The 23,297-nt window shown below is 43.0% G+C and overlaps 1 protein-coding gene across 2 annotated transcripts in view; it reads left to right on the forward strand.

Annotated features, from left to right (window-relative positions):
* The window catches only part of LOC126418546 (uncharacterized), a 207,570-nt gene that overhangs the window by 178,987 nt on the left and 5,286 nt on the right, over positions 1 to 23,297 (forward strand). For both annotated transcript variants that reach the window (XM_050085361.1, XM_050085362.1), the window contains exons 3-4: positions 12,174 to 12,378; positions 19,944 to 20,147. In XM_050085361.1, coding sequence (XP_049941318.1) covers positions 12,174 to 12,378; positions 19,944 to 20,147 — 409 coding nt within the window. The remainder of the gene's footprint in view (positions 1 to 12,173; positions 12,379 to 19,943; positions 20,148 to 23,297) is intronic.

Here is a 23,297-nt window from a genome sequence, read left to right on the forward strand (position 1 = left end):
GGAGACATCGAACATACATTCACGTGTCAACACATTATGACGACCTGCTGAGAAGCGTGTTAGTCCACCTCTGGAACGCAGTATAGCAGTGATTCTGCATGCGATGGATTCGACAAGTATTTGGTAGCTTTCCAGAGATTTGTGGCACCAGATTCGTACGCACAGATCACACGGGCGGGTGAGCACGGAGCTGGCTCACAACAACCTCCCAGTTGTTTCATTGGATTAGGATAAGGCGAATTTGATGGACAAGACAGCACATGAGTTCACTATCATGTTCCTCAAACCGCTGCAGCACGATTCTGACCTTCTGACACAGACAGATATCCTGTTGGAAAAAGCCATTGATGTTGAGGAAGACATGAAGCATAAGGGATTGCAGGTGGTCTCTGATAACATCCACAGCTATTGTGGTGCCTTCGATTACCACTGCAGCTCCCACGGAAGCCCAAACAAATGTCCCCCATAAGACAACCCTGCTCCCACCGGCCTGCGTCCGTGGTGCGCTGCACGGCTCGAGTAGCCGTTCTCCTGGATGACGATGTATCTGAACACGACCATCGACCTGGTTTAACAAGCAACGCGATTCATCCGACCAGGCGACACGATTCCATTGAACTGCTGCCCGATCTCAGTGATCCCGCACACAGTACAATCGTAACTGACGATCAACATGGGAACATGTAGTTCTCCTCTGCTGCGGAACAACATGTTCAACAGTTTGCGCTGGACGGTGTGCTCCGAAACACTTGTGCCTGTGACACCACCGTACTCTGTCGTCAGATCTGCCATAGATTACCGCCTATCCGGCTTTAGACAGTGGGCAAGCCTTCTCCTCTTATTTTCTGTGATAAGTAAGGACGTCCAATTTCTTATCACCTATTCGTGGTTTCGTCATCCACTTTCCACAGATGCTCAAGACAACAGCCGGCTATCTTCACCGTTTCGGACATGCTCATCCCAGCCGACGTGCCACACCAACTTGGCCTTTGTAGAAGTCGCTTATGGCAGCGAATTTCTCCAGTTGCGCCGTTTATCGCCGCTAGAATGGTTCCCCATCCGTCTCTGCTCCTCGCAGGCACTTCCCTTACCATATCACGTGTGTTCAACGTCACGAGTCAGTATTCAGTCGTAATATTTTGACTCGTCAGTGTCTTTCATATGTTATGCCATTTTTAAAAAATGCAATTACTAAGTCAAAAATGCAACGAAATAAAAAAAATTCTTTTTTATTTTCCTTCTACAACAGTCCCACTTAAGCGTGGAAAATTATATCATACATATTTCTACTTCCCCTGTCTCAGTAGGCAGTTACTCGCTCTATGAAGTTCGTGATGACCCTTTCACGGGCATCTCTGTTGATGCCGTTGATGATACGTTGAACTTCTTCCTTTAAGTTGGAGAACTATTTGCGGTTTCTCCGTTGGACTCCACATAACCTCATAAAAGGAAATTAATGGAATAAGACCATCCCAAGTCGCTACGAAATGGGATCACAGACAGGAGATTTTTTTATGAAGCAGGGTTATTGTCTAGCGGAATGTGTGACACGTAACCCCGTCCTGCTGCGACTGCACGTTGGCTGTATCCACTTCGTCCAGAGCAGGCTAGAAGTTGTTTCTGACCACTTCACGACAACGCTCACCGTTTTACTGCATTGCCGTCGAAAAGAAGGAGCCCCAAACACACCACCTGCCGTAAGCTACACCAATCTGTGGTTCAAAGCGGAAGTATGAGGCTTTCTTGACCCTAAATACGGCAATTTTGTCGGTCAACGAATCCACACAGATGAAAATGTGCCTCGTGGCTATAGATTACACTTTTTGCAAAATTGTTGTCTGCTTCTTGTTTTGGGAGAATCCATTCGACGAAATTTCTCCGCTTCAAGTGGGTTTAAGATATTGCGTCAATTGAATGTTGTATGGCTGCATATGAAGATCCTTTTTTCGAAATTCTTTGCAAAGAGGCTGTCGAAGTTCCCAGTTGATAAGAACGACGTTGAAGCAACAACGCACAAGGCTCACAGCCACACTGCCCTGCACTAATGCAATATTTTATTCCGTACGAAGCGTGCAGATTCGTTTCGGCGATTTTGTGGCTGCAAAGGACCCGGTTTCCTCAAATTTCTTTGCCAAGCGTAATGGTGTTGATGCTGTAGTTCACATGAACCGCTAGCTTTGAAGTCAACATATTGGCACAAACAACGAAAGGCAGACCAGCTTAGGGAATTGGCAGAAAGCACAGTCCGTGATGAGGGTACTGGAAACTTTGTACAACGCCACGACAAATATCTAAGTCGGAGCGACGACTATTTAAAGAGGTAGCTAGAAGGTGTGGCTAACTGTTGCGAATAAAAAATTTTTAATTTTCGCTGTGGTTTTCATTTCGCAACCGACCGGACTTTACTTTCCGAACAGTCATCGTAATAATACATGAAAAACCATTCATTTTAATTTTTTTCTAATATAGTAAATAAGTATGCTTTATGTTATCAATCCTCCATTTCCACACATCAAAAAAAGTTTTGCATCACCTCGGTTCCGAGAGTTCCGGAACCTTGCATCACCTCGGTTCCAGAACCTATACACAAAATTGGAATAGTGATCAACATAAACATCATTTCTGCCCTTTTTATTGCTCATGAAAACCACACATTGCATGTTGTGCCACCATACAGCCAGACCTTCAGAGGTGGTGGTCCAGATTGCTGTACACACCAGTGCCTCTAATACCCAGTAGCACGTCCTCGTGCATTGATGCATGCCTGTATTCGTCGTGGCATACTATCCACAAGTTCATCAAGGCACTGTTGTTCCAGATTCTCCTACTCCTCCATGGCGATTCAGCGTAGATCCCTCAGAGTGGTTGGTGGGTCACGTCGTCCATAAACAGCTCTTTTCAATCTATCCCAGGCATGTTCGATAGGGTTCATGTCTGGAGAACATGCTGGCCACTCTAGTCGGGCGATGTCGTTATCCTGAAGGAAGTCATTCACAAGATGTGCACGATGGGGGCACGAATTGTCGTCCATGAAGATGAATGCCTCGCCAACATGCTGCCGATATAAGTTGCACGATCGGTCGGAGGATGGCATTCACGTATCGTACAACCGTTATAGCGCCTTCCATGACCACCAGCAGCGTACGTCGACCCCACATAATGCCACCCCAAAACATCAGGGAACCTCCACCTTCCTGCACTCCCTGGACAGTGTGTCTAAGGCGTTCATCCTGATCGGGTTGCCTCCAGACACGTCTCCAACGATTGAAGACATATGCGACACTTATCGGTGAAGAGAACTTGATGTCCATCCTAAGAGGTCCATTCAGTATGTTGTTGGGCCTATCTGTAACGTGATGCATGATGTTGTGGTTGCAAAAATGGACCTTGCCATGGACGTCGGGAGTTGCGCATCATGCAACCTATTGCGCACAGTTTGAGTCGTAACTCGACGTCCTGTGGCTGCACGAAAAGCATTATTCAACAGGGTGGCACTGCTGCAAGGTTCCTCCGAGCCATAATCCGTAGGTAGAGGTCATCCACTGCAGTAGTAGCCCTTAGGCAGCCTGTGCGAGGCATGTAATCGACAGTTCCTGTCTCTCTCTATTTCCATGTCCTAACAACACCGCTTTGGTTCACTTCGAGACGCCTGGACATTTCCCTTGTTGAGAGCCCTTCCTGGCAAAAGGTAACAACGCGGATGCCATCAACTGTGGTATTGACCGTCTAGGCATGGTTGAACTAAAGACAACACCAGCCGTGTACCTCCTTCCTGGTGGAATGACTGAAAGTGATCGGCTGTCGGATCCCACCCGTCTAATAGGCGCTACACAATATCCACAGTCAACGTCTATCTACAGAGTTCTGGGAACCGGGTTTATGCAAAACTATCTTTGATGTGTGTATATTAATGAATGTATTTTAATTTTCTTGGATCATGGACTTAATTTCAGGTAAAATGAATATAACAATTAATTGTTGATATAATGTAAACAGAATATAAATGTCACATGGTATTGTTGGTTGGGCTTCAGCCGTCTGTCGGAAAAGGTTTCTTCCTCAGTGCACAGTGGCCCCTCTTCCTAACGATAGGTGAAGGTTTGATGGTAGCAGCAATAAAATACAGGGACCGAAAGGTTATTTATAACTTGTACAGAAACTATACTGCAGTTCTAAGAGGCGAAGGACGTGAAAGGGAAGCCAAGTTGCGAAGGGAGTGAGACAGGGTTGTAGCCTGTCCCCGACATTATTTGGTCTGCACATTGAGAAAACTGTGAAGGAAAACCAAGGAGAAATTTGGAAAGGGAATTCAAATTAGCGATTTGCAGATGATGTCATTTTGTCTGAGACAGCTCAAGACTGGAAGGAGCAGTTGAACGGAATGGATAGTGTCCTGAAATGAGATGATAACGGAATGTAGTCGAATTAAATGAGGCGACGTTGAGGGAACTGGATTTGGAAATGGTTTTGCTATTCATACAGCAAAATAACTGATGATCACTGGAGTAGGGAAGATACAGAATGCAGACTGGCAACAGCAATAAAGACATTTCTGAGAAGCACGAATTTTATTAGAATCTAATATCAACAGAAGTGTTAGGAAGTCTTATTCTGAAGATATTTGTCTGAAATGTAGCCTTTTACGGAAGTTAGAAATGGACAATAAGCAGTTCAGACAAGAAAGGAATAGAAGCTTTTGAAATGTGGTGCTGAGAAGAATGCTAAAGGCTAGATGCGTACATCAAATAATAAATGAGGAGGCACTGTATCGAACTGGGGAAAAAAAGAAATTTTTGGCATAATTTTTTACGAAAAGAAGGAATCTGTTGAAAGGGCACTTCCTGAGGAACTGTTAGTTTGGTAATGGAAGGAAGTGTGGTGCGTAAAAATTGCAGGGGGGAGGCCTCGGGAAACAAGGCTTCGTTGTGTTAGTTATGGAGAGATAAGATGCCCTCACTGGATGGACTAGTTGTATCACAGGAGTTTTCGGGCTGAAGACAACATGTGGGAGTTGGGGGTGATATGTGTAGGTGAGGGTAATCGATGCGTATATAGTGTGATGTTATGTCTATGTTGTTACAATGACACTTCCTTTATTGTGATTTGAAGATATGATGTGTCCTTTCACGTCATTACGACTTGCCCTGCAAATGATCCATGTAACTAACTAAGTGAAAGGTTTCAGGCACTTGCACAATCAGTGTTAAAAAATCATTCTGATGCTGGGTGTATGGGTGATGTCCAAATTCCATTAATAAATTAAAGAACTTTTAAGAACCGTCTTTCAGGACAGGTACTACAGATGAAACTTCCTGGAGGATTAAAACTGTGTGCCGGACCGAGACTAGAACTCGGGACAGTTGGTAGAGCACTTGCCCACGAAAGGCAAAGGTCCCGACTTCGAGTCTCGGTCCGGCACACAGTTTTAATCTGTCAGGAAGTTTCATATCAGCGCACACTCCGCTGCAGAGTGAAAATCTCATTCTGGAAACATTCCCCCAGGCTGTGGCTAAGCCATGTCTCCGCAATATCCTTTCTTTCAGGAGTGCAAGTTCTGCAAGGTTCGCAGGAGAGCTTCTGTAAAGTTTGGAAGGTAGGAGACGAAGTACTGGCAGAAGTAAAGCGGTGAGGACGGGGCGTGAGTCGTGCTTGGGTAGCTCAGTTGGTAGAGCACTTGCCTGCGAAAGGCAAAGGTCCCGAGTTCGAGTCTCGGTCCGGCACACAGTTTTAATCTGCCAGGAAGTTTCATATCAGCGCACACTCCGCTGCAGAGTGAAAATCTCATTCTGGAGATACTACAGATATTCGTTATCCCACTATTCCACAGAGATCGTGCTGATAAAATTGGGCAAATAAATAGGTCTCAAAGATTTATTAGAAGCAGTAATTTTGCCGTGCCCCGTGTTTGAATCGAATGGGATGAAGCCCTGGTATACATACTGGTGTGCAAAACTTAAAAACGGCAGCGGATAAAACAAACTTAAAAACTGCTGTGTTAACACATTCTTCTATCGAAAGACAACAGAAACGAACACAAGGAAAATAACTTTTCTTTTATGGCCTAAAAATTCAGCAGAGCGTGTAGAAGACAACGGATTTTTGTTATATATTCACTTTTAATACATTCTTTTACACGAAACCGTTGAAAATTAAAATAAAAAAGTTGTATTACAATCTAAAAATTGAAGCGAACGTGTCATACATTAGAAATTAATACGTACTTTTACAGAGATGCGTTCAGAATTAAAATTAAACTGTCGTTTTACGATATAATTACTTGAATGTGTAGCAGATAAAAAAGCACGTTCGGTAGCAATACGTGAATCTATAGGAAAGTGTAAGAAATGAAAATGAAATAGAGTTTTCGGTGCACGAACTAATAACTAAATACAGACGAACAAACACAGAACTGGATTTGCTATTACATAATTTCACAGACTAGTGTGGAAAAATCAAATATGTTTTATAGTCTAATAGTTAAAGTGTAAAGGATTACGGTCTATGTAGCTAGATGCTGCATAATAAGTGTACACAATATCTTTTAATCCATGTAAGGGTCGAACAGTTTTGTACTGCAGTTACTGCTCTCACCATAGCTCTTTCTAATGGTATTAGCGAAGCTTGTATGTATTTATTGACATAACTGAACTACGTTAACACTTTTTCATCTGAGCGTACTCTCCGATAACGTATATTTCCGTCATAACTATACATTTCAGCAAACGCCAAGAATACGCATCAGTTGTAATATACAGTACTACAGTATCAGTATGACTTGAGTGTACAGCGCCGAGCGGCCTGGGTCATTTGGGTATTGTTTAGTATTGTCGGGTGCCTTCGGTCACGTCTGCACGTAAACGAGGTTTAGTTCCGCGTTCTGCCATCGACAATTGTAAAATAAACACGTAATACGTAGTTTGTAGATCCAATGTAGGTGCTCTAATACTAAATTCAAAGAATGTGCTGCACAAGGCACATAATGCGCTTCCGGATTTCGTTCTTTAATGTGTGCCTGCAAACCAGTGTAGGTTCCTGACATATTGCTTGTTTTGTCATATGACTGGCCTCTACAGTCAGTAATGTCAATGGAATTTGTAGACAGGACTTTTAGTACGGCCTCAGCTAAGTTTTCGTACTAGCGTCCCAGGTTTGGTAAAAACTGAAGGAAAGTTCAACAGGTTTACCATTCTCGTTCACATATCTTAATATGAAAGATAATTGATCAACATGAGAAATGTCCGCAGTAAAATCTACTATTATAGAGAAATATTTGGCCTGTTTTATTTCACTTATAATAATTCTTTTTATTCGTTCAGAAAAAAGCTCTATTATTTCATCACAAGTTGTTGAAGAAAGATAACTTGTATGTCCCTGCCCTGGATTTCCATATCGTTCAATGGGCTCTGCGAGAAAAGGATCACACTCGGCTATAAGTTCACGAGAAATCATAAATTTAACATTATGTAATGAAGAGAATCATTCAACGCGTCCACATAGGGGAAGTTGACTCGAAATGGTTATTTGCTGTTCCAAGTGACTCTTAACTTAGAATTTTTGTGTTCAAGTGGATTCTCATGATGAGATAAAATATTAGAAATATTTTTCCAATCCACAGAACCATTAGTAGCAATCGCGGCCTTACTTCCGAAAAATTTACATGGTGCACAAAAGAGAGCACCGGTGCTACAGGAGTATACCAGAAAATCACACGAAGTTGATTCACCATTTAAAAGTTTACCGCAAAATACATTTTTGTTCAAATCTCTGGTTTTATCGCCTATTGATCTTCTTGAAGTAGAAAAATCACCGTTACAATTTTAATTAATGCCACGTTGTAAGACAATGTCGATTGTTGATTCATTGACACGCCATTCTGCAAGATCATCGCTAACGAAGTTATTTCTTCTAGTAATGTCTGACTTGACACTTAATCAGGAACAATTTGCTTTTCTTCATTTGTACTTTTGTTTCTCCTATATTTACTTCTTTTACAGCAGCTGCAGTGCCATAAATATCCGTAAGTCGAACCAGCAACATTTTTTGCGAAAAATTTATTTACTTTGCCAAGCGTTTTTAGAGCATTGGCTCTCGTTCTCGCCTTTCCTTTGATAATTTTCGAACTGCCGCTCCACTTAATTTTGCACGTTTGCTTTTTTCACAGTTATTCATGTTAAGGCACTTACAGAATTTCAACCAACAGTCAAAACAAAAGAAAAAAATTAGTAAAAGGAAAGAAAGTAAGACTGTATCCATTTACAATCATACTACACCGCACATGAGCACAAAGTTTTTTACTTTAAACACGGCACACGAGCACAAAGATTTTTCCTTTAAACACGGAGCATTGAAGTGACCTACTCGGACTGCTCGACGTAACTGTGCTAAGAACGACAATGCAGAATAATTTAATTTCATTGCCGCCTGTTTCTCTGTTGTCAGTAACAGTAGAAGCACACCTGCCGGCTGGAATTCGTATCGTAAAGAAAACGGGACAGTCCCTTTTTTTTATTCTGTTTCCCGCGTTGCTGGAATTTTAGCTGGGACGCAAATACGTTCTGAATGTTCTTGACTCTGTCTTTCTAATTTAAAAAGCAAATAATTTTTGCAATTTCTTGCACTGAGGTGTGCTGGATTGACTCTTATCCCACTTATCCTTATAACATTTTAGCGGTTTCTGAGGGCAGGGATGACAGACTAGAAAGTTTAAATAGTCTTGTTGGCTGTTGATGTGGTGTGTTGTCATTTGTGTGAACACTACTGTTATGTCTACCAGCAAATGCACCTTTCGTTGCAATATAAAATAAAAATAATCTTTCCTCGAAGAAAAAACGATTATTTAAGAATATTAATATAAAATTTGCAATGCTACGTACCATTCGATTGCACACAGTGGGAACTTTGATATTGTGCAGGCTGCAGCACAATAAATGAGACAAACGAAAGTTGGTTTCTTCTTCTTTTTTCGCCAAAAAAGGTAACTAAGTAAAAAAATAAATAAAATTTTTAAAATGTTGTGAAGTGTATTTCACACATTATTAGATATTCTGCTTATGTTCTTTTCATATAAACATGTGTTTAAAATGTAAAACATTCCCAGTATCAACATGTTTCGTTAAACGGGTGTCATTAAATGAAAGCTCAGATATTGAAGACCTCAGAGCTTTCACATTAATAACAGTAATGGAGGGTTGACTTGATACTTCCCCGTAATTTCTAGAAGAAATTTAAGTAGAATCGGGTTTTACATACTGAGGTCCACACATGCTGAAGTATTTAAGAAACTGCTGATTAGTTTATCAGAGCTTTTCAGGGGTCCCGTTATTTCACGGGGAAAATATGGTTGGGTTAAGTCGAAGCCGACAACATTCTCGGAATAATAACGTTCAGACATTGTATTGTAGATTGCCGTCCTGATAGCTTACTTCAAAATATTTTGAACAGTCATGAAGATGATACCAGACAGAAACCCAATGTTAAATTTACATTCAGTCACCAAGTAAACTATGTATATTTCCAGGCTTGTATTGTCGAATTTCGTTCTTAAGGCTTATTTAAACTAGCAAGCTTTTTAGCAATATTAAAATTTTTTTTTAGTTTGGAAGCACAGTTATTTGAAAAAGTAAAAGGTTAAAATGAGTACAACGCAAAAAATGCCCCCCCCCCCTCTTAAGGTGCCGCCCCTAGGCCCGTGCATAGTCGGCCTATATGTAAATCTGCCAGTGATCAATGGAATTTAACGTACTGGTCGTTGGACAGAAACAGACCATGCAGTCATTGGGACACTGTGGACCGTGAGATTGCGTGCCTTGCAGACCTGTTAAAAGTGGTTGCAATTGCTCCCACTATTTGACGTGCGTCCCTCCTTGAGCGTTGCACAATGTAGCGGTCATCTGCTGCTGTAGTAGACATCCTCTCCTTCCGGCAGCTGTCCCCGTAGTTCGGAAACAGTGCTGTTAACAATAACAATAATGTCCTTCTTCCAGTTTCCCGACAATTCTTCCCCGTGTCAAGTCATCCAAAGGTTTTCTCTGGGCCACGCTGTAATGAAGAACGCCACCACCACCACAGCTGTTCGCCGATTGACACGCAGCGTCTTCTCCCGTCCCTTCAGCTGCCTCAGGTTGCGTCACGTTTGGCGCCATAGTCACGCTGACCGCATGCCGTGCGGCTAGGAGATCTCTGGCAGCATACTCCCGCGCTTCGTTCATTTTCAGCGAGTTGCTAAATGTTGTGTTACTTTATCTATCTCGCCATAATGTTTCGGAGAACAGTGTTGTACAATAGAAATCTACCACACATTTCACGATGCGTCTCATTGTATATAGGGTGAACATTAATAAAACCGACAAACTGCGGGGACAGATTCCTGAAATGGAGGAAAAAAGGTCTTATAAACGTGTCCAGAAATCTATTGTTGCCACGGTAGATGGCACTGACGAACGGAAGTTGCTCTGACCACATGTCGCGCGTTCCTTGTGTGTTTGAGGCTGTGTGATTGACGCAGCAGAATGGTCCGGTATTCGTGTCGGGAACAAACCGAGAGGGTGTTTGTGTACGACCAAGTAGATGGAAACGGTCGAGAGGCAGCACGGCTGTACCAAAACAAGTACCCTCAAAGACACCAACCACGCACACAACATTTCTAGCCCTTTTTGGGCGACTGTGTGACTGCGGGTCCTTTCAGACGAACGAGTGCAGTGAGGTGTTGGACTGCGCGTACACCAGACTTGGAGGACCGGATTCTACCAACACCGACTCAAAGGAAGGTCTCGGCGCTTGTTGGTGACGTCACGTCAGCTAGGCACGGCGAACGCCAGGTCTGTTGCAGGCAGAAACGCCTGGGTGTGCTTATCACTATAAATCTCTTATTTTTGGACAAAATGTTTAGTGTTGTTTTGGATTCTGCAGTTAGAAGATTTAGATGAAAGATTTTCTTAGTATCGTGAAACTACAAATGAAGATTATACTTCTGTATTACCGAATGCTGCCGAAACAAACGTAGATCAATGTGATAAGATGCTTTGCCCCATTGCAAGCTTGAAAAATTTTACATTCAAGTAACTATATTTACTTGATCCATTTTGTTAGCGAAACTTACCCCAACCCCCTTACAATTAACTCGTTTCTTTTATTTATTTTCGTTTCACATCTTCACTGGAAATGTGAACTAATTTACATGTGTAAGTGCCCAACTGTTCCCAGTCATTAGATTACAGTCGTTTTCAACGAAAGGAATTCTAACCAGGAAACGAAATAGCTTCATACATCGAAAACCCTGCTGAGCTTAAACTTTTTTAAACATGCAGATTAGAAAAGATAAATATTCCCCTCTTGCAACTGAAAGGAGAAACTTTATAAGATAAAATTTTATTTGATAAAACAAGTATCTCTCTTCTTCTGTCCCCCACCCCGTCCCCAACGTGTACAATCGCGAGATATTTCATTGACATTCAGTGCTCCTCACCCCATAGTCAACCAAGATACCTAAAGAAGAGCACCAATATGTTCACAGTTTCTTGTAAAAGCAACCCAGTACAAACGTAACTTCCTCGGATTTCCAAATAAGGTAAAGAAGCACGAATTCTGTTGCTGCTAAACCATGAAGTTGTTTTTGTATGTCAATCCTTAAAACAGGTGGAAATTTAAGTTCAGGAGTACACTATTTGTTAAGAAGTGTGATGAATTGCACAATTAATTGATTGCAGAAATCTCTCAGAACAATGTGTGTTGATCAAATACCGCCAATAGTTTCACATTTTCCTGTGTCAGAGAGGGAGACACCGCCATTATGAGTATGCCTGCAACAGACCCGGCGTTCGCCGTGCCTAGCTGACGTGACGTCACGAGGAAGCGCCGAGGCCTTCCTTTGAGTCGGTGTTGGTTCTACAGCATACTGACACTTGCTCCAGGCAAGTGGGCCGCCAACACGGTGTAAGCCAGAGTAGGACTAGTATATCCTGCACGACAGCCGCTGCCATCCCTGTCACCTGCAGCACACAAGGAACACACACCGCGTGGTCAGAGGAACTTCCATTCCTCAACGCCATCTACCGTGGCAGCGATTCATTACTGGACACATTTTCCTCCTCGGTCCCTGCAGATTGGCGGTTTTATTCGTGTCCGCGCTGTGTGAGGCCGCAGGCCCCTCAGCCGTGCGTTTCGCTTGTCGGCAGCTGCGGCTGTTCCCCGGGCGGGAGCGGCACGAGACGGGCGTGGCCATGGAGTCGTGGCCGAGCTACAACGCCAACTTCAGCTTCTCGCTGGCGGCCGACCGCCGCGGGCCGGGCGCCTGCTTCCTCGTCATCACGGGCTACGCGCTCGAGGCGCGCGGCAGCCGCCGCGTCATCGGGGCCGCCACATGGAGGCCCGACGACCCAGGTGGGTGCGGCACAAAGTGAAATTCCGTTTACGTAAAGTTACGACGAACTCCCGCCACACGGCGCTCTTCTCTCATTGTTCCATTCCGGTTTTTTGTTGTTGTTAAGTATATGTGCGGCCCAAAAATGCTCCTCTTCTTCCAGTATGGCTGAGGTAAGCTAAAAGGTTGGACACCCCTGGACACCAGCAAAGTATGGACTTGTCACTGTTCACGCGTTCTAACAGGCATGTGACATTGACTAAACTCGATTTCGTCCGATCAACATCTCTCTTTCTCTCTCTCGGATCTTTATCAGCATTTGCCTCCCTTTCCTGGTCTGGTAGAGGCTAAGCACAAGTGCTGTTCCCCCAGATTCTACTTTCGGTTGTGTTTCAATAATTATCAAATTTTCTAAATACGAAGGTCATTCAATAATTAAAGAGACAAATTGGTCCGCAGAAAAAAGCTTTTATTTTTACAAAACAATACTTTCTCTACTTATCAACATAATCCCCCTCAACATTTATGCACTTGTTCCAAAAGGCTACAAGCTTTTTCATTCCGGCAGTAAAGAACTCTTTATCTCGATATTTGAACCAGTTCCCCACAAACTGTTTCACGTCCTCGTTGTCCTGGAACCTCTTACCGTGCAATGCCTCCTTCAGTGCACCAAACAAATGGAAATCACTAGGTGCTAAATGAGGACTGTAAGGGGATGAGGCAGTACTTTCCAGCCCATTTTGTCGACGGTTTATCGTTTAGTTGAGCAATATGAGGACGTGCGTTGTCTTGCTGGATAATCACGCCTCTCCTCTGAGATCCACATCGTCTCTCTCTAGTTTAAAAGCATATCCGAGCAGTATTTCCTGTTCATTGTACGCTGCTCTTCGAGATAATCACAAAAAAAACTGGACCTTCAACATCCCAAAACACTGTCAACATGACTTTTCGGTGCTGATGCCTGTAACTTGAATTTTTTCTTAACAGGTGATACGGTGTGCTTCGACTCCACGCTTTGTCTTTTTCATTCTGGCTCATAATAGTGTAACCAAGTTTCATCATAAGTTAAAATTTTGTTGAGGATGTGTTCACCTTCTCTTTCATAACCTTTCTTTAGCTCTCTGCACACCCTCAACCTTGTTTTCTTATCTTGCTGCATCAACTTGCTTATGTTTTGCGGTACTTCAGCTTGTTACAGGTAATGTTATGTTACAGGTAATGTTATGAACTCTACCAGTACTAACCACGGCGGTACGCATGAACAATGTCATCAATTCGGCTTTCAAGTTGTTTTGTTGTGGTCTTCAGTCCTGAGACTGGTTTGATGCAGCTCTCCGTGCTACTCTATCCTGTGCAAGCTTCTTCATCTCCCAGTACCTACTGCAGCCTACATCCTTCTGAATCTGCTTAGTGTATTCATCTCTTGGTCTCCCTCTAAGATTTTTACCCTCCATGCTGCCCTCCAATGCTAAATTGGTGATCCCTTGATGCCTCAGAACATGTCCTACCAACCGATCCCTTCTAGTCAAGTTGTGCCACAAACTCCTCTTCTCCCCAATTCTATTCAATACCTCCTCATTAGTTCTGTGATCTACCCATCTAATCAGTTATTTTGCTCCCCAAATAGCAAAACTCCTTTACTACTTTAAGTGTCTCATTTCCTAATCTAATTCCCGCAGCATCACCCGACTTAATTCGACTACATTCCATTATCCTCGTTTTGCTTTCGTTGATGTTCATCTTATACCCTCCTTTCAAGACACTGTCCATTCCGTTCAACTGTCTCTGACACAATTACAATGTCATCGGCGAACCTCAAAGTTTTTATTTCTTCTCCATGGATTTTAATACCTACTCCGAACTTTTCTTTCGTTTCCTTTACTGCTTGCTCAATATACAGATTGAATAACATCGAGGAGAGGCTACAACCCTGTCTCACTCCCTTCCCAACCACTGCTTCCCTTTCGTGTCCCTCAACTCTTATAACTGCCATTTGCTTTCTGTACAAATCGTAAATAGCCTTTCGCTCCCTGTATTTTACCCCTGCCACCTTTAGAATTTGAAAGAGTATTCCAGTCAACATTGTCAAAAGCTTTCTCTAAGACTACAAATGCTAGAAACGTAGCTTTGCCTTTTCTTAAGCTAGCTTCTAAAATAAATCGTAGGGTCAGTATTGCCTCACGTGTTCCAACATTTCTACAGAATCCAAACTGATCTTCCCCAAGATCGGCTTCTACCAGTTTTTCCATTCGTCTGTAAAGAATTCGCATTAGTACTTTGCAGCTGTGACTTATTAAACTGATTGTTCGTAATTTTCACATCTGTCAACAGCTGCTTTCTTTGGGATTGGAATTATTATATTATTGTTGAAGTCTGAGGGAATTTCGCCTGTCTCATACATCTTGCTCACCAGATGGTAGTTTTGTCAGGACTGGCTCTCCCAAGGCTGTCAGGAGTTCTAATGGAATGTTGTCTACTCCTGGGGCCTTGTTTCGACTTAGGTCTTTCAGTGCTGTGTCAAACTCTTCACACAGTATCATATCTCCCATTTCATCTTCATCTACCTCCTCTTCCATTTCCATAAAATTGTCCTCAAGAACATCGCCCCTGTATAGACCCTCTATATACTCCTTCCACCTTTCTGCTTTCCCTTCTTTGCTTGGAACTGTGTTTCCATCTGAGCTCTTGATATTCATGCAAGTGGTTCTCTTTTCTCCAAAGGTCTCTTTAATTTTCCTGTAGGTAGTATCTATCTTACACCTCATGAGATAAGCCTGTCCATCCTTACATTTGTCCTCTAGCCATCCCTGCTTAGCCATTTTGCACTTCCTGTCGATCTCATTTTTGAGACGTTTGTATTCCTTTCAAGTGAGGGAGTTAAAACTGCAACTGGTTAGCCAGAATGGTGTTCGTCAGTCACTGAGTCACGACCTTTTTTGAACTGCTCTACCCACTTGTAAAAATTTGCACAATTCATACAACATTCACCACAAAATTTAGCCATCCTAAAGTGTATATTCACTGGTTTCTCCGCTTCAACAAGTAAAAAACGAATAACTGAACGTTGTTCAATTAATGTTGACGTTTCAAGGGTACTCGCCATCTTGAAATGTATTTTTGAGGTGATACCGAGAACAATGTTGATACATCAGCTGATCAGGACTCATCCCAGTGATGGCAATTAAAGCCATAAAAGTGCGAAATTTGCTCTACTAACTGTTTTTTCCGCAGATCAATTTGTCTCTTTAATTATTGAATGCCCTCGTAAGTTTAATGAAAGTGAAGGATTACTGAAAAGTATTAGGTAATAAACTATTTTGATGGAAAATAATGCACACAACAAATTAAATATATCACTATAGTAAACATTAGGTTGGTTCATAAGTTTGTAGCGTTTTTGTTTTTTGTGTTGGTATTCTGTTGTGATGGGTTTATTTAGAAGTACAGCAGACATACAGTAGAAGAACAGTTCAGATACAGCGGTTGTTTGTATCTCCATGACACTGCAGCCTGTCATAAATTAGCATCTGTTAGGCAACGGTTTATGCACAATAACATCCCTGAAATGGACTGACCTGACCAGATTCCCGACCTGAACCCAATGGAACACCTTTGGGATGAGTTAGAATGTCGACTTCACTCCTGAACCCAACATCACTGTCTTCTCTAGTTTGGCTCATGAGGAAGAACCGGCTGATATTTCTTCACAGACATTCACATACTTTGCTGAAAGTGTCACCAGCAGAGTTTAATCCATCATACAGGTGAAGGGTGGACACACCCCACATTAATGTTCATTAATAGGTGTCCAGATAGTTTTGATCAGGTTGTATATAATAAACAGTAGATTTTATTTCCTTGCGATAAATTAGCAATACTGCATAAATTACTAATTTGAAATAAAAGGAAAATGTGATGGTTAAGAGTAAAAAATTCCCCGATAATTTACCTGAGGTGAACAGAGAGTAGGTGTCTAAAGGAAAACTGATTAGCCCTCAGTCCTATTAAGCAGCCACAGCAGGCCTATATTTGAATTCTTTTTTACTTACACAGCAGATTGTGCCAAATGAGACTTGGAAGCAGCACAGTTACTGGCCGGAGAGGCAAATAAATTACATATCCCCCCCCCGCTCCCAATGCTTGCCTCCTGCAGCATGGCACATCGCACCAGTCCTAAGTTGGCTGTAATTTGCGTAAACTGGAAGTCTTCGGTTGAGAAGCCTATTTGCTTCAGCACATGCCCACTGGCCTTTGAGTTCCCGTAATGTTTTGACAAGCTGTCAAGGCCAGTTTGAGAACATTTATCCACACAAGTGACTTATCATTTGGTGACCCCTTTCCCTCGTACACCTTCACCCGTGTCAGTTTTCGCTCCTAATTGTGAAACATCCTGCATACAAATCTTGCCAGCACCCCATCTGCTCGGTGACTGCCTCTCAACCGTTTCCTTACAGTTACGGAACATGTGACGACTGCGATTCTACCCTGTCACTAAGTCTCGCCAAAATACTCGAAAAGTACCGTGTTAACTAATGCAATCAAAATCAAGTCGTATCTAAATAGACGTTTCTCCAAATTTTACTTCCCAACACAGTATCTGACCGTGCATTTATCCCAGTTTAGCACAGAATAACCATATTAAATAAGATTTAAGGACACTGAAAAAAAATTTGCTTCTAACATCAATAAACCAAAGAATTCCAAAGTTGAGTGATGAACCCACAAATTTACACGACTCTCATTCAAAGTAATCACAACCCGGTGGTTTGACAGCTACCCACCGTTGAATTACCCACTATAGAATGTTAGCACCAATAGCAAGCGAGCTTCACTGTCATTGGTCGACATTGAGGAAATTAATGGCGGGTGCCCTTGTCCAAGTAGCAAAGCATTACAATACTTCTGGTAAATGTTACGGCACACAAATTTAGACACATACCCTCCAAAAGTTATAAAAAATACACATGCAGCGGCAGCGGATTTAAAATGTAAAAAAAATTGGAAATAATTAAAAGGGAAATGGCTACTGCTAATGAAAGTCAACAATGTCTACATTGAACACACAACTTCGTGGAGAACACTTCAATTCTAAAGAAGACAAATGTTATGTGAATGTCAGCCAAAAGGAAAAGAAATTACAAATTAAAATGGTTTGCAATAATTTTGAGTCTTTGAGAGGAGAGCGCTACTTTTAAATCTTATCTTGTGTGTTGTGACGATGGTCCCTATATCGACGGCAGCTAGCTGGCCCTGGTGAAACGCTGAGATCTGCTCCCACGGTCGTGTGATTGCAGCTGATGATTTTTTCCTCGTAATCGGGCGGGCGGTGGTATTCATTAAGCTGCAAATCTGATTACAGTGGAGTTTTACAGGTCACAGGCTGCTCGATGTAATTGTTGTTACAGATGTCCGTATGTGCACAGTTTTAATGTTTCTGGGACACACAGTTTAAGTTTACTTATGCCACACGCAGTTTATAAAACTTGCCGACCGCGAGATCTGTAGAAAGTCAATTCGTATTATGAGTGCTGCGATCGTGGTGTCACTTATGCCTTAATTAAACCAGCTCTTCGAGAAGTCACAAACTGTCTACCGTGCTAGACTCCACTGTGGACACAGCCGTGGCGAATGTGACTCGTTTTTCGAGGTAGCACCACCTACATCGATGAGCCACACGTGCGTAACTCATTCGAGACTTTGTAAAACCTGAAATATTATTTGTGATGTCATCGCCAGACACCACACTTGCTAGGTGGTAGCTTAAATCGGTCGCGGTCCCTTAGTACAGGTCGGACCCACGTGTCGCCACTGTGTGATCGCAGACCTAGCGCCACCACAAGGCAGGTCTCGAGATACGGACTAGCACTCGCCCCAGTTGTACGGACGACATTGCTAGCGACTATACTGACGAAGCCTTTCTCTCATTTGCCGAGAGACCGTTAGAATAGCCTTCAGCTAAGTCAATGGCTACGACCTAGCAAGGCGCCATTAACCATTTTAAGATAGAGTCTCACTTGTATCATCAAGGAATGCTGTATTCACATGAAGGATTAAAAGTTAAGTATAAAAGCAGCTACGTACTTTTCTTGCTACCATTCATTACGTATCCTGTTCCAGACCTCTATCTAGCCTACGTGAGATTACGCGTGCCTTTCGGCTACTTCAGTGTGGCGTAACTGTCTTGTTACGCCACAACATTATTTATGACACTAGGATTCTTATATCAAAGTATTGCTGTCTAAGTAATTTTTACCCCAAGTGTTCGAGGAATAATTTGTGTATTCTGTTTATGATCTCCTCTCAGCTGTAAAATATTGATTCTAAAAGTTTCCAAGCATCATGCTTTCCTAAAATCACTACTTTAGGTAAAACTAAATACACTGCTGAATTCAGAAAATTAAGGAAAAAGTTAGTCCTGAATCTGGCTAACACTAATATTGAAAGGACTAAAAATGTATGAATTTTGTAACATGTATAAATAAAAACGTAACTAAATATATTAGTACTATTTTATGAATATAATAGAGGGAAACATGCCACGTGGGGAAAAATATATCTAAAAACAAAGATGATGTGACTTACCAAACGAAAGCGCTGGCAGGTTGATAGACGCACAAACAAACACAAACATACACACAAAATTCAAGCTTTCGCAACAAACTGTTGCCTCATCAGGAAAGAGGGAAGGAGAGGGAAAGACGAAAGGATGTGGGTCTTAAGGGAGAGGGTAAGGAGTCATTCCAATCCCGGGAGCGGAAAGACTTACCTTAGGGGGAAAAAAGGACAGGTATGCACACACACACACACACACACACACACACACACACACACACACACACACACACACACACACACACACACACACACACACACATATATATCCATCCGCACATACACACACAAGCAGACATTTGTAAAGGCAAAGAGTTTGGGCAGAGATGTAAGTCGAGGCGTAAGTTGCCTCTGTACTTTCGCCTCGACTGACATCTCTGCCCAAACTCTTTGCCTTTACAAATGTCTGCTTGTGTCTGTGTATATGGGGATGGATATGTGTGTGTGTGTGTGTGTGCACGAGTGTATACCTGTCCTTTTTTTCCCCCTAAGGTAAGTCTTTCCGCTCCCGGGATTGGAATGACTCTGTACCTTTTCCCTTAAAACCCACATCCTTTCGTCTTTCCCTCTCCTTCCCTCTTTCCTGATGAAGCAACCGTGGCTTGCAAAAGCTCGAATTTTGTGTGTATGTTTGTGTTTGTATGTGTGTCTATCAATATGCCAGCACTTTCGTTTGGTAAGTCACATCATCTATGTTTTTAGTACTATTTTAAGTATACAAGGAGCGTTTTGAGCACAGTAGTTGAAGTCTTGATGTATTTCAAGTTGTTAAGAAATTTGGCTCATATTATTGATGTACAGGACTAATGTCGCCATCTACCCCGTCGTGATCTAAATTTTCCAGGGTTTCCTTAACTATTACTTCTGGTTATAGCTTGTGTGATTTTTTCAGTACGAGTCTGTCAGTCCAGCTGAGTTATTGCCGTGTCCCAGTTGGTAGACCCTACGAACACAAACTTGGTACTCCTTTCAGAGGGCGAGCTGTGGCGGGATCTGCAGCCGCTGGGGACGGGTCGCACGGGAGCGGCAGCCGGCAGCGGGTCCAGTCTGGCGGCGGCCGTGTCCAGACCCAACCAGTGCCTGCTCTGGATCACCCGCCAGCCTGACGCACTGTCACTCGGGGTGGCCAAACTCAAGTGGACACTCACAGAAATACGAGACCTCGAGGCTCGCAAAGGTACTCATTCTGCTGCCGCTAATACCTGCAAGTGTTCCTGTGTCCAAGATTAGTGAACCCATTAGAAGACAAGTGGTTGGGAGATGTGTGAACAATCAGCAGGAAAGCCACTGTTTATCTAATATGTGTTCTGAGGGTCGTTTGATTGTTGAAATCAAATAGGTTATCCACTACTGGCTTGCTGGGGCACCGTAGCTTCTTCAGAGCCCTCAAGGTGTCGGATTTGTGGGGAATTATCTAAAACTATTTGCATGTTATTCATATGTCACACTAATATTTATGAAGAGTATGAGTCATCTACAGCCTCTGGCAGTAGAGCAGATGGTGGGGGGCAGGGAGGGGGGGGGGGGAGTGGTGACAGGTCATAAAATGAACCATATTTGTTATAGGAGTCACTTGCCACCTTTTTGGCCTCACAGTGCACACATTTCTAATGAAGATTTTCTGTAATTGTACTAAACTGCAGTTTTAGCCTCACTGAGCACAGCAGGAAATACTGTGGCCTTTTAAAGTTTATATCCATGTCTCCATTTTTGTCTAATTGTATTTGTTGCTGTCTAATAGGATATTCTCAGTCATTCAATTTTTCTCTTTTTTTATTTCAGATTTTTTATTTTCAGTGAATACCCAACATTATTGCTATATGAATACAATATTTTCTTGTGAATAACTCATTCAATACTGTGGGTGTATTCATAAGAAGGACATAATTTTAGATTACTGAATCAAAGTGGTGGTACTCGTATTCATAGCAATAACATGAAAAGACAAAGTTAGTATCTGCTAATAAAATAACCTTACAATTTTAGTATCAGATTAATCTACCTAAAAAACATTTGGTGGGTACCTATCAGTTGTTTGAGTTAGAATTAGTTCTGTGTGTTTCCTGTCAAATTAGGGTTTGAAGCTACTATACATTATCAAACTGACTGAATCAGTTATAACAGAAATGTAACAATTTTGTGAGAAAGGAAGTTGCTACTCACGATATAGCGGAGGTGCTAAGGCGCAGATTGGCACAACAAAAAGACTCTCACAGTTAAAGCTTTCAGCCATTAAGGCCTTCATCAACAATAGACACACACACACACACACACACACACACACACACACACACACACACACACACACACACCCGCGCGCGCGCACTCAAATGCAACTCAACACACACAAGTGCAGTCCCAGGCAACTGAAACCACACTGCGAGCAGCAGTACCAGTGCATAATGGGAGTGGCGACTGGGTGGGGTAAGGAAGAGGCTGGGACAGGGAGGGGGAGGGATAGTATGGTGGGGGGGTGGGGAGGTGGCGGACAGTGAAGTGCTGCATCTTAGATGGAGGGCAGGGGAGAGGTTGGGAGGGAGAGAAATAAAAAGACTGGGTGTGGTGGTGGAATGACGGCTGTGTAGTGTCTGGAATGAGGACAGGGAAGGTGCTGGATGGGTGGGGACACTGACTGACGAAGGTTGAGGCCAGGAGGGTTATGGGAACATAGGATGTATTGCAGGGAAAGTTCCCACCTGTGCAATTCAGAAAAGCTGGTGTCGGTGAGAAGGATCGACATGGCACAGGCTGTGAAGCAGTCATTGAAATGAAGAATATCATGTTTAGCAGTGTGTTCAGCAACAGGGTGGTCCACTCGTTTCTCGGCCACAGTTTGTTGGTGGCCATTCGTGTGGACAGTCAGGTTGTTGGCACAGTAATTGCAGCTTAGCTTGTAGATCACATGACTGGTTGACATGCCTGGTTTCACAGGCACTGCAGACACACAATTAGGATCCATGTCTACGTCCTCAGAAGGGGGCTGGGAACAGCACACAGACATCGTATGTCTTTTTTTTTTTAAACTGCCCAGCACTTACGGCACGTGGTCCTATTATGTTGCACAAAACTGTACGGACGAGATGGGCCATTGCTACGGTTGTCGTGGTGACTACTGTTTCGCTTGTCACTGTGCAGTGTGGTACGGAAGCCACATTTGTACGGCTGCCGTGTCGTCCTTCCCCTGAGAGCTAACTGACACCTGACAACCAGGAACAGGAGCCACTGCAGTGATGTCTTACCAGGCCTCTGTCTGATCACCAGCAATGTGAGGTATAACAAGAGATTCAACAATACTTAACACTTCAGCTAAAGTGGAATCTCGCACTGTAGTGCGTGTTGACACACTCCTTGACAGAAGCCAACCAGACGATCACATTAGGGACCACAGATTCAGCATAGTACTCACGACGGGCATCGGTATCAAACTGACATTTGCGACCGAGGCTGAGGAGTTCAGCTGCTGAAGTGCAGTAGGACTGACGGAGCTGTTTATCACAGTGATAGAACTCTTCGCACACGGCAGTGATATATGTGCATTTGTGGTGATAATTTTGCAACAACTTGCACATTTCATTGAACAAAAGTTACAGACGTCTCTGGAATGGGGCTAACAACTTTTAGATCTGAGTAGAATTCTAAGGAAAGAACGAATCCTTACACATCTTTGAATCAGTGACACCAAAAGTGAAGAAATGTTGCTGAAGCTGCTTCTCGTAAGCCTCTCAGTCTTCAGCCAGCCGTCATAAGAGGGAATGGGGTGGGTACGCTAATGGCATCGAAGCCTGTGCGGTAAGTGTGACTGACAACTTCGTCATGGCAACTGTAACAGCCTGCTGCTACTCAGTGAGAGATTGGATCACTGTCAATGTGGGCAAAGGAACAATTGATTGGACTGAGCACACGGAAGTGAATACCACACTCGTTGCCAGTTGTGTTGTACTCCGAGACACGAACAACTGCCCAGCCACAATGAACCAAATTTCATTCTCCTTCCACATACAAGTAAACAACAGTTGAGAATGTAGACGCAAACATAGAAACAATCCAGGTTCTGATACGAGCAGTTGCTGACAATAAGTATAAAAACAATATGAAGTCAAGTGCCTGCTGCAGTGCATTTGTAAAGAGAAGGGCTCTGGTAGATGGTGCAGCGGATGCTGTGCTGTGTACACAAGCCATGTGGGCCAATGCAGGCGGCCTTTGGTGGCCAGCCCATGCAGGTAACTGTGGTAGGATATTTGAAGTGTAGCATGCCAGCGGTCTTGAGTTGCAGCCCATATCAAAGTATTTCATAGAAGGTCACAGCACGAAACATTTTGGTTACAAT

The sequence above is a fragment of the Schistocerca serialis genome, chromosome 9, assembly GCF_023864345.2.
Source record: "Schistocerca serialis cubense isolate TAMUIC-IGC-003099 chromosome 9, iqSchSeri2.2, whole genome shotgun sequence".
NCBI lineage: Eukaryota > Metazoa > Arthropoda > Insecta > Orthoptera > Acrididae > Schistocerca > Schistocerca serialis.